The sequence below is a fragment of the Salvelinus fontinalis genome, chromosome 9 (assembly GCF_029448725.1).
Source record: "Salvelinus fontinalis isolate EN_2023a chromosome 9, ASM2944872v1, whole genome shotgun sequence".
Classification (NCBI taxonomy): domain Eukaryota; kingdom Metazoa; phylum Chordata; class Actinopteri; order Salmoniformes; family Salmonidae; genus Salvelinus; species Salvelinus fontinalis.
The window spans coordinates 23944082-23956509 of record NC_074673.1 but is presented as its reverse complement, the minus strand read 5'-3'; the positions used below and the strand labels follow the sequence as shown (position 1 = coordinate 23956509).

Here is a 12428-nt window from a genome sequence, read left to right as displayed (position 1 = left end):
GAGATTGTTGGAATTTCAACATTGAACAATTTGTTGTGAGGTCCCTTGATTAACAAAGTAGAGTTAGGACGATAAACGAAAAATGTATCGACACAGACCATACACTTATTGCAGGAAATTAGCTGATATTGTTCATTATGATAAGTAGCCTACACTAGTGAAATGCAAAGTTTGAAATGAGTTTGCTAATATGGGTGATTGTTAATGGGACAATTGATGGCTACAACCATCAAACTAGTATTAGTAGTTTAAAGGTTCATAAAAAAAAGACAACTGGTGCACATTAATGTTAAACTTAACATTCTATTTATCATAATAACATAAATTAAGGAAATGTATCACAATAAGAATTTTTGTCCATATCGCCCAGTTCTATAATGAAGTAAAATTTGATTCAATCTAGTCAAAAGACAACACGGGACTGAATAACAACTCCCTCCTAAGTCATTAAGTATTTACATAAAATGTTAAGATGTCTTGCACCCTGTAGGCTTTTTTAATGTCAGTAGAGTTAAGGCCTTTATTAAATCCCTCAAAAGTGAGTCGATGAGCCTATGGAACCCAGCCACACTCATGCTGAGTGACAATGCCATAGGCAAACAATAGGCCTCAGAACTTCAGCAGTGCATGCATGGAGCATACCAGAGAAAAGCCATTCTCTCGCCCACCCCCTCCCGGACTATTTTCCATGTGGGCGGCAGCAGAGCAGAGGGAAGGAGAATCTTAGTCTCTCAAACAGTTTCAGGACAGAGCCATTTCAGTACAAACAGTAAAGCCTGAGCTTTCTGGCTATAGCTCAGTCATTTCATATGGCTTAATGCTCCTCACTGTCCTACCTGGAGAAGATAGTCATTAGACAACCCAGATATCTTAGATAGACATTCAGCTCTCCAAGTTATTATCCACAATGAAAATGAAATACATATTTGCTGCCAATGTAATCTGGGTATCAACTCAGGTGTCTACAGCCATGGCAGATTAGCTGGGGCCTGAACTCATTATGATGCGGTCATTGCATCCAACTTGAATCAAGTCGAGATATGATAAGATTAACAGTGTGTTTAACAAAGTGTACACAGTTAAGCCCCATGTACAATTTGATAGTGAGGGTGAAAAGAGGGAACTAGGTATATATCAGTGAACAAGGTTTTACATTTCCAAGAGGAGTAGAACATAGTCAAGGCCCAATATTTTCAGCTTTAAACAAATGTTCATACATCCAGTATATAATGTATCGTCATTTCCAAACACCCCAAATTTATTATTTAAAGGGTTAGGCTGTTCTTACCCAACTTCAGCTCTCCAAAGTTACCACAGCCGATCTTCTTGCCCACACGGAAGTTGGGCCCCACCATGAGCACTCCAGAGGAGCCTGATCCCGAGGGGCGCGAGTGCCCGCTGCGCCCCTGACCTGCCTTGCTGCTGCGTGCAGGTCTCTCACCCTCTTTCTCCCGTGGGTGCTCCATGGCTCAAAGTGCCACCCAGAGGACTGGAATGGGAGGGTGTGCTCCCTGACAGGGGCTGCTCTGCAGTTGGGCAAAGGGGCCGGGGCAACGGGCTCTGCCTCCGCCCGCCCCTGTCACTGTGACATTTGGGTGGGAAGCAAGAGCTTTCACAGGTATCCTGGAAAGGAGGAGAAAGGAAATGTCAGAAATAGTCTAATTTAATTGTCCTGTTGAGATGAACCATGCAGTGACTAGGTATTGATAACCCATGACAACCCCACAGCAGGATAAAATAAATCCACAAAAAAACATTGACCACTTCAACTATATTGTTTACCAGAGTATATCTATCGGGGAGTCCTTAATTTATACTTTCAGAATACTTTTTCCCAGAGCCCCATGGTAATCCACAGTTTGACAAGCTTGCTGGACAGTTCAGATGTGTGCCATCCTGAACTATTCACAAGTTTTTCACATAGGCCTATGTAAAGTAGCCTAACACTTAGCCCCATCCTAGGGCTACATGTTTGCAATATTATTATCCTGTTGTTTTCTGCACACACAAATGTAATACTTTATTTAGCAAATTTCAAGAGGTGGCTTCATAAATATTTCATGACTCCCACAGTATCAATTGTCTTCACAACATGTTTGACAGCCATCTCGATAAGATTTACATTTACATTTAAGTCATTTAGCAGACGCTCTTATCCAGAGCGACTTACAAATTGGAAAGTTTATACATATTCATCCTGGTCCCCCCATGGGAATTGAACCCTGGTCCCCCGTGGGAATTGAACCCACAACCCTGGCGTTGCAAGCGCCATGCTCTACCAACTGAGCCACACGGGACCTGCAGTTGATATAAACTCGCAAGACAAAATATTACCAAATTCAAAATCAGTCTCATAAATCTCAGATTACATGCAGAGGCTACTATATAAACCCCCCCCCCCCCCCCCCCCCCAGGAGATTGCTGGTAGTGGCTATTAGGGGAACCTCCTCCAAGCCAGTATTTGCTTAATTGATCTTATTCCACCTCATAAGTACAGAGGCAGTGCAGATTGGCGATAATTTGCCATGGCCATGAAGAGGAATGAGAGAGATGTGGCAGCATTAGTAGCCAGTCCCCTTAACCTCCCTATTCAATGCAAGAGCTGTGGCTTGGGACTCTGTTGGTTTATGGCAACACAGGGAACCACAAACAAAGCAGAGCAGGCCTTATGAATAGCTCCCTTAAATTAAAATGATTAAACCTAAACTGATTTGGCAGCAGTGAAATTGGCATGTCAGTAACACACTGGCCAGAAGTGAAGGGGAGGTGAGGTACTGTGCAACAGCAACACGATTAACAGTGGTCGTTGCCAATTACAACAGATTTAACAAAGCAATTTTGAGGAAAACGCTACCGAAGTTCAACCAACACATTGACTGTAGTACTCGCCCTGGATAAATATTGGACCACTGCTACTCAACTTTTCGAAATGCCTACAAGGCCCTCCCCTGCCGTCCCTTCTACAAATCTGATCACGATTCTATTTTGCTACTCCCTTCCTATAGACTGAAATTCAAACAGGAAGTACCTGTGCTAAGGTCTATTCAACACTGGTCTGACCAATCAGAATCCATGCGTCAAGATTGTTTTGATCACGTGGACTATGATATGTTCCGGGTAGCCTCAGAATAACATTGACGAATACACGGATATAGTGACGGAGTTCATCAGGAAGTGTATAGGAGATGTTGTACCCACGGTGACTTAAAACCTATTCAAACCAAACGAGAAACAGCGGATAGATGGCAGCCTTCGCAAAAAACTGAAAGCGCGAACCACCGCATTTAACCATGGCAAGGTGACTGGGAATATGGCCGAATACAAACAGTGAAGTTATTCCCTCTGTAAGGCAATCACAGGCAAAACGTCAGTCGCAATTCAACAGCTCAGACACAAGACGTATGTGGCAGGGTCTACAGACAATCCCGGACTACAAAGGGGACACCGACGTCTTGCTTCCGGACAAGCTAAACACTAATTTCACCCGCATTGAGGATAACACAGTGCCACCGCTGTGGTCTCTCCTTCTCCGTGGCCGACGTGAGTAAGACATGAACCTGTCTGGGAACGGGGTTCCGCTCGCCAACAGCCAATGAAATTGCAGGGCGCCAAATTCAATCAACAGAAATCTCATAATTCAAATTTCTCAAACATACAAGTATTAGACACCATTTTAAAGATAAACTTCTCGTTAATCCAACCATAGTGTCCGATTTTAAAGAGGCTTTTCGGCGAAAGCTGAACATATCATTATGTTAGGTCAGCAACTAGTCACAGAAAGCATACAGCCATATTCCAACCAAAGAGAGGTCACAAAAAGCAGAAATAGAGATAAAATTAAATCACTAACCTTTGATATTCTTCATCAGATGACACTCCTGGGAAGACATGTTACACAATACATGTATGTTTTGTTCGATCAAGTTCATATTTATATCCAAAAACCTCAGTTTACATTTGGCTTTGCCTCCAAAACATCCCGTGAGTTTGCACAGAGCCACATCAATTTACAGAAATACTCATAATAAACATTGATAAAAGATACAAGTATTATGCACAGATTTAAAGATATACTTCTCCTTAATGCAACCGCTTTGTCAGATTTCAAAAAAGCTTTACGGAAAAAGCAAACCATGCAATAATCTGAGTAAGACGCTCAGAGACCAAAACAAGCCATACTGGTACCTGCCATGTTGTGTAGTCAAAAGAAGTCAGAAATAGCATTATAAATATTCACTTACCTTTGATGATCATCAGAATGCACTCCCGAGAAATCGCAGTTCCACAATAAATGTTTGTTTTGTTCGATAACGTCCATAATTTATGTCCAAATACCTCCTTGTTCGCGCGTTTAGCCCAGTAATCCAAATGCTCAATGCGCGATCGCTTAGTTCAGACAAAAAGTCAAAAAAGTAATATTACAGTTCGTAGAAACATGTCAAACAAAGTATAGAATCAATCTTTAGGATGTTTTTAATCATAAATCTTCAATAATGTTTCAAACCGGAGAATTCCTTTGTCTTCAGAAATGCAATGGAACTCCAGCTAACTCTGACGTGAACGCGCATGGTCATCTCATGGCACTCTGGGAGAGACCTTACTCAATCCCCTCATTCGCCCCCACTTCACAGTAGAAGCATCAAACAAGGTTCTAAAGACTGTTTACATCTAGTGGAAGCCTCAGGAAGTGCAATATGACCCCATAGACACTGTATATTCGATAGGCAGGTTTTTGCCTGCCATATGAGTTCTGTTAAACTCAGACATCATTCAAACAGTTTTAGAAACATCAGTGTTTTCTATCCAAATCTACTAATAATATGTATATATTAGCAACTGGGACAGAGTAGCAGGCAGTTTACGCTGGGCACGCTTTTCATCCAAACGTGAAAATGCTTCCCCCTATCCCAAACAGGTTAAAGCGTGTCAACCCTCGCAAGGCTGCCGGCCCAGACGACATCCCTAGCTGCGTCCTCAGAGCGTGCACAGACTAGCTGGCTGGAGCGTTTACGGACATATTCAATTACTCCCTATCCCAGTCTGCTGTTCCCACTTGCTTCAAGATGTCCACCATTGCTAATAATGACTATTGCCCCGTAACACTCACTTCGGTCATCATGAAGTGCTTTGAGAGGCTAGTCAAGGATCATATCAGCTCTACCTTACACCCTAGACCCACTTCAATTTGCTTGCCGCCCCAATAGATCCACAGACGATGTAATCGCCATCACACTGCCCTATCCCATCTGGACAAGAGAAATACCTATGTAAGAATGCTGTTCATTGACTAGAGCTCAGCATTCAACACCCTAGTACCCTCCAAGCTCATCATTAAGCTTGAGGCCCTGGGTCTGAACCCCGCTGTATGCAACTGGGTCCTGGACTTCCTGATGGGTCTTCCTCAGGTGGTGAAGGTAGGAAACAACATCTCCACTTCGCTGATCCACAACAGAGGGGCCCCACAAGGGTGCGTGCTCAGCCCCCTCCTGTACTCCCTATTCACCCATGACTGCGTGGCCACGCATGCCTTAAACTCATTGATCAAGTTTGCAGACGACGCAACAGTAGTAGGCCTGACTACTAACAATGACAGCCTACCGGGAGGAGGTGAGAGCTCTCAAGAGTGTGGTGTCAGGAAAATAACCTCTCACTCAACAAAACAAAAAGGAGCTGATCGTGGACTTCAGGAATCAGCAGAGGGAGCCCGCCCCTATCCACAGACGGGACCGCAGTGAAGAGGGTGGAAAGCTCCAAGTTCCTAGGCGTACACATCATTGACGATCTGAAATAGTCCACCCACACAGACAGTGTGATGAAAAAGGAGTAAAACCTTAACTTTTACAGAAGCACAATTGAGAGCATCCTGTCAGGCTGTATCACCGCCTGGTATGACAACTGCACTGCCCGCAACCGTAGGGCTCTCCAGAGGGTGGTGCGGTCTGCCCAACACATCACCGGGGGAAAACTACCTGCCCTCCAGGACACCTACAGCACCCAATGTCACAGGAAGGACAAAAAAACATCAAGCACAACCACCCTCAAGCCACGGCCTGTTTACCCCGCTATCATCCAGAAGGCGAGGCCAGTACAGGTGCATCAAAGCGGGCACCGAGAGACTGAAAAACAGCTTCTATATCAAGGCCATCAGACTGTTAAATAGCCATCACTAGCCGGCTTCCACCCAGTTACACAACCCTGCACCTTAGAGGCTGCTGCCCTATATACAGACTTAGAATCACTGGCCACTAAGGGAACACTAGTCACTTTAATAATGTTTACATACTGCTTTACTCATCTCATATGTATATACTGTATTCTATTCTACTGTACTTTAGTCAATACAAATCCGACTTTGCTCAATCCAATATTTATATATTTCTTAATTAATGTGCATTGTTTTTAGAACCTACTGCACTGTTGGAGCTAGGAATACAAGCGTGTCGCTACACCCGCAATAACATCTGCTCAATATGTTTGTGACAAATAAAATTTGATTTGAAGAGTTTCAAATGTTTAAACTGAAAATCTCACGTTTCGAATCATTTTGTGTTTCCTGTTCCTATTCATTTTCCATGTAAGTCTTGTTTCTCCAGAGATAAGCACTTAAAACTGCACTTTGGCTCATAATGAATAGGATTTCTTTAATGCTGTAAACATTAGCCTTAGCATTCAACTGTAGATCGTGCACCTTGACAACAAGCTACAACAACAAACCAGGAACTGTGTTCTAAATATATGCACTAGTGACCTTGTCAAAGTGACACAGACCCTGTGTTTTTTTTGTCTGTGGAGGCAAACTTATGGGACTTTGACACTAATGTGAGGGATATTACTCCCATGAATATAGTCACAAACATTATTCAAATGTGACCTTTTAGAAAATATACCATATTTGTAACTAATAGGCATATGTAGGCTACCTATATACTGTACTACCTACACAGTGAGAGTTTAGGCTATTAACTACAACCATTATAGTGGATAGGCCTACATACTAGGTGAATCAATTATTTCCCATACATTAACAAATTAGACTACATCACACATTTTGGGGAATTGACCTAGTCTCAGTAATCATGATGGTATATGATATATTTGCCACTACTAGACCGAAATGAAACATAGGACAGGTCTCACCAACCTGCAGAAAACATTAAGCATTTGGTTAATAATTCATTAAAGAAAATCAATGTCTTCAGATCCCCCTTCATTTCCTACAATTGTCTGCTCCATCGCCCTCTGACAATGGCAGGAGAGGGCCTTGGTGCTAGGGATATGTCAATGTACTCCACAATATGGTTTTGTTATTCAGCTGAGTGACATGGGATCTCACAAATTAGGCCAGCTTCCTATGAGAGATTTCCTGCGCTTGGATCAAAGAGTTTCTATTCGCAGAGGAGAAGTGATAGAAGGAAAAAAAAGCAGTCACTGTGAGATGGCTATCAAAAGACAAAGATAGTTCTGTGCTTCCTGCATCCTAGATGCAAGACCCTCAAAACTGTGATTGTTTCACTAGGGCCATAATTTGTTACAAGGCTGGTTTGGAGACCCTTTTCTCAAGCTAAACCGATCTGCGTGCTCGGACTGCATCTGACAGTGACTGCCCAGCAAAGCATTTTCCCTCCATTGTCCATGAAGAATATTGATGGAAACGAGTTAGTCTGGCACATCAATCAAATCAGTGCAAATAACCCTTGACGTGCAGCATCCAATCAGACCTGGGGTCACAGAAAATGCACGTAATATCAGACACAAAGGCACTCGGCAGAGGGGCTTCATGAATAATTGAAACCTGTAAAACTTTGAGATGGGGTTCACCAGTCAAGTGAGGGGAGGCAGATATAAACCGTTACAAACACGAGATGAACAAGACACTATTATATCTCCTCTCCTTCCAGTTTACTACACTTCAGACCATTCAGGCCATTTACACTACAAGAAATGCCGGTAATGTGGAGAACTTTAGCAAAAAGGCAGTGCCACGAACACAGTCCAATACTGGAGAAAATTATCAGGGGGAAAAAAGAATTTAGACCTACGATATGTTTGACAGGCCTATTTCTTTAAGGATTGTTTTCAGAGTGGTCATGTTCCATGTGCACTAATTCAAGACATTGTAGGATTTCATTGCAATTTCAGGTTCACTGATGCCTTACTAGTTGTTTGGAGTGACAAGGCTGTGGATGGAGGGGTTTTTACACTTCAATCCAGTTACTGCCCAATGAAAAAAGTTTTTTTTTTTCTTAAGGCAGGACAAATCAAAAAAGTACAGGAGCAGGTCTTTTACATGCCATCGTGACAATAAAGGCTGGTGTTTCAATAGAGAATGTTTGTGTGTGTCTCACGCCTGCAGTGACTCAGTCACACCACCCTCACATATTCCCACTTCAGAACTAGTGGAACGCTCCCTCCTCCCTTCACCTCTCTTCATTTTTGAAGCGGTTCTGCATAGCTCCTGTTAATCGAAGTCCAGCTCTGTGCACCTCACACACTTCATGGCTAAGCCTACTATAGAGCCCCACAGTGTAGGTGTTATAATACGCATAAAACCTAAAGGTCAAACAGGGAAATGGTTCCAGTCATTTTCCCAACATTTATTTTTCCCATATGGGATTTTACAAACACTTACAGGGAGGTGTTTAATGTAGGCTTACCCTGGCGTGACATTTTGATAACCATGTTTATCCCTCTTGGACATGCAAGACTACAAATCCCTGCACGTCAACTCTAGCCGACACCTTTGCAAACAGGTATTGTCAATTGTCCATTTAAAAGAGACTTAGCTGAATGTAGTAATTAATAAATTACTAAAATAAAAAGTCACCAGATCATCATGGTATTTGTAGTTCTTTATGATAGCCACATTAGCATTTCATTTTTTGCAGGTAAATACAGGCAAATATATTGATAAAAGTCACCTTGTCCTAGAGAGATTTACAGTTATCAAAACATTACGACAGGGTAAGCCTACACAAAACACAGCCCTTATTTTAAGTGTTTCCAAAATCCCCTATGGGAAACATGAATGGTGGAAAAACGATTGGAACCATTTCCCTGTTTGACCACTAGGTTTTATGGGTATTATGAATCATAATGTGGTACACTATAATGTGTGGAATGACACAGTAGCCACTACACTGCTTAGAACACTGGTAGTTGTTTGATGTGTGTGTGTTTCAAATGTATTCTCACTCTGCTTGAATAGCTACCAACTTTATTTTTATAAAGACCTGTGTATTCTTTCCATTCGCGGTATTTAATCAAATGAAACAATGTCACACCGCCATGGAGTGAAGTTCTTATGTTGCCAAACATGTTACACAATGGACAGCTCAAACTATGACAAATTAATAATAAAATTAAAAAAACAGGTTGTTCATACCTTTCTAACAGATGGAAATGTCCTGTTCAATTTGAGCCTTCACAGGGCTCCTTTCAGACAGTATCTGATGGTATAGTGCAAGGTTTGGTGTCATTTTAAACCTTACTGTATGCTCTGGAATATAGGTTAGGCCTAAAGAGCATTATGGCTTACAAAGAGTGTTTCCAAAAAAATTCAGCTATGATAAACCCCTGCTACACAGTGATGTAACATGGACAGTCCTGTGTTACCATGGAGTCAAGAACATGCAGTGAAGAAAAAAAAAAAAAATGAACACCTGCTCACCAAGTTTAACACCCTAGAAACACAGGCAGAAAGGTTGGGAAGTCCAAGAGTAAATTTAAATAAAGCAGTAGTAATTTTGTCTGGATATAACAACCTGGCCACAGGCCTAGACTAATAGGAAAAAAAACAGCCAATGTTAAATTATCTCTTCAAAGCTACAGAAAGATGCAGGACTGCCACCGATGGTCTCTGACTAGCCGATCAGAATCGAACCTCCGGCAGGATAGTTAACTAGCGTGCCATGTACTTAAGGTAGATCCGATGGTACATTGAAAGCATGGTACATTTATTTTCAACCAACCTTTAGCCTACTTGCCGATACTTTCTACATTCTCAATGTGGAAGGCAACTGGTGTCTTATAAAATGTCTGTTTCTGATACTCAGAGAATATTCCGCAAAAAAATGTTAATCCACACCTGTGCCTTCCAAGTCAAGAATCAGCAAGTTAAGATTGTTAAAAAAAAATACAAGTTCCATGCTTTGAATGGACCATTGGATCAATCTCCAGTGCAAGCTAGCTAACTATGCGGCTGGAGGTTTGATCTGATCGGGTAGGGCTGACTAGATTGTCTTCATATTTTAGACTCATTGGAACATACTGCCCAAGCTTTAGTTTAGTTTTTGGATTGGCACGCTGAAGGGTGTTAAACTATTGATGACAGCCGTCCACAATTCTACATGTTGAATTGGTTAAGACTGCTGGCAGGTGGTCCCTGTAACACACCGCAGGTACTGCAGGCAATGGGACTGACTTTTCGTCTCATTTCATATTATTTATTTAGCCAGGATAGCCCACTCAGTAACAATTCAGCCACTGTTTTGCAAGGAGTCCTGGGTTCCATAGATCGTCAACTTGTTATAGCCTGATACTTTCCTGTTAACATTGTCTTAAATTCCAACCCAAACAGGACCAACACCTCTACGAACCAGCAGAGTAGATTAAACTATAATAATTTTCCAAAACCAAATTCTTACTTAAAGTTATTTCACGAGATAGCCTCTATTATAAGCGTCCCATCTTGAAGGAGGATGTGGCTAGGCCACCTAGACAAGACATTGAAAAGTTATTGTACATTTTATGACGAGCCTCAACTACTTGGACCCCTAACTTCTGGACAGGATCAAGGACCATAACGTCAATATAATCTAGATAGCATAGCCAGTTACCTAACGTAGGTTGCATACTACTTCAGGAAGGGTTGGATTAGTTAGCTGGAAAGACGAATATTGTTTAGCTAAAATGCTCAACTCAGACACCTGGCTAGTTTGGTTCTGACAAGGTTTTGAGTAACGAGACAGATACTGGACCTAACTAGCTAACTTACTGTAGCTAGCTTACATTAGCTAACGTTACTTATGATAAACTAGCGACTCTCCGTTTTACTTATTAGAACATAAAACGAATCACTAATCTTAGCTAATTTATTAGCCCATAAACGATATAGCTTGCTAGTTAGTTAACTAATGACGGAAACTCGCACTTGACTGGCAACAAACACCAACCACTCCCAATTCCATGCACTGTCGGCACCACACAAACAAAACAGACAACCAAGATGCATTCCTTGTGTGGTCAAAATGTTGTCTAGGTAGTTCGTTAGCTAGCTGGCTAAAGGTAGCTAATTGTCCAGACACTGTCTTTAGTTCAGGCCATTAAGTTGTTAGTTAGCTAACTAGCTAGCTGTTAAACTTAGCCGGCGTCGTTCAGAAATGCAGCGGTTAGCTAACGTTAATGACCTAGCTTTAGCTATTAGTCAATGTTAGCTTGCGAGGTTTGTGGAAATATAAACTTACTTTCAATGTGATCCTGGGTGCATTTAGTCATTTATTTTCCGTTTGTGTAGTGACAATTACGCCAGAAACAAGGTCGAGATGTCAATTTGGCTAAGGTTATGTCAAGCTACGCCTCCCAGAGCCCTGTTCAGTTCGCCTCCACTGATATGAAAGTGTTCCGGAAGTGTTGATCCAAACCAGAAAGGAAGGAAGAGGCGAAGCGAGAGATTTTACTCCGTCCAAAATCTGTCTACGAAAATAAAACCAAGTGCGGAATTTTTGTATGGCGGTTTGGTACAATTGTATGAATGCGAACAGATAATTTGTGGTTTCGACATGGTGGGATCTTTTTGCGTTGTCAAATTAATCATGCGAGAAATGGCGGTAGAAACGCCTTTATGCGCAATTATTGATAGCCTATAATAACAATCATATCGAAGTAAATTTGGGAGTCACGCGATGACATGTTGTGTGGTCCTCCCACTACGACAAGGGAGACCATGCAGTTTGTTAGGCTACAGAGTAAGCACATTTGGATGAACTTTACAGGGTGGTAAAAGTGCACGGTATGAGCTTGATGCTCCTTTCCAATAAATGCTGAGGGTTTTATTCTGGTGACATGATGATCGATGCTTGACAAATACAAAACATTTCTGCTCTTATCCATAATAATCTCATCATGTACCAGGGCTCTCCGACCCTGTTCCTGGAGAGCTACCCTCGTGTAAAGTGTGGCTTCAAACACAGTTGTAAACAGGGGTGAAGTAGATTTCTTCTCGGTATGTGACCTCCCACGCACTTGCACCCCAAAAAATTATAGTTGCCCAATTCATTGGCAAATTAAACACTTTTTTTGCACATCTGCTTAGTAGGCTATATAATCATGTCAATAACACATCCTAATATTTTCGAACTGATTACACTGATAAAATCACCAATGTCTTTTAAAATAGTTTTACATTTCTTTGTGCATTGATTGCTTGCAAT

General features: G+C 41.8%; 1 protein-coding gene across 4 annotated transcripts in view; it reads right to left on the bottom strand.

Moving 5' to 3' along the window:
* Positions 1 to 11847, bottom strand: part of LOC129862294 (casein kinase I-like) — an 85336-nt gene extending 73489 nt beyond the window's left edge. For 2 of the 4 annotated variants that reach the window (XM_055933790.1, XM_055933791.1), the window contains exons 1-2: positions 11463 to 11847; positions 1289 to 1623 (exon numbers count right to left, since the gene is read on the bottom strand). In XM_055933790.1, the coding sequence (XP_055789765.1) occupies positions 1289 to 1466 (178 nt within the window). In that variant the 5' untranslated portion in view covers positions 1467 to 1623; positions 11463 to 11847. The remainder of the gene's footprint in view (positions 1 to 1288; positions 1624 to 11462) is intronic. The other 2 variants (XM_055933788.1, XM_055933789.1) reach the window with 1 other exon arrangement.
* Positions 11848 to 12428: the final 581 nt, after the last annotated feature.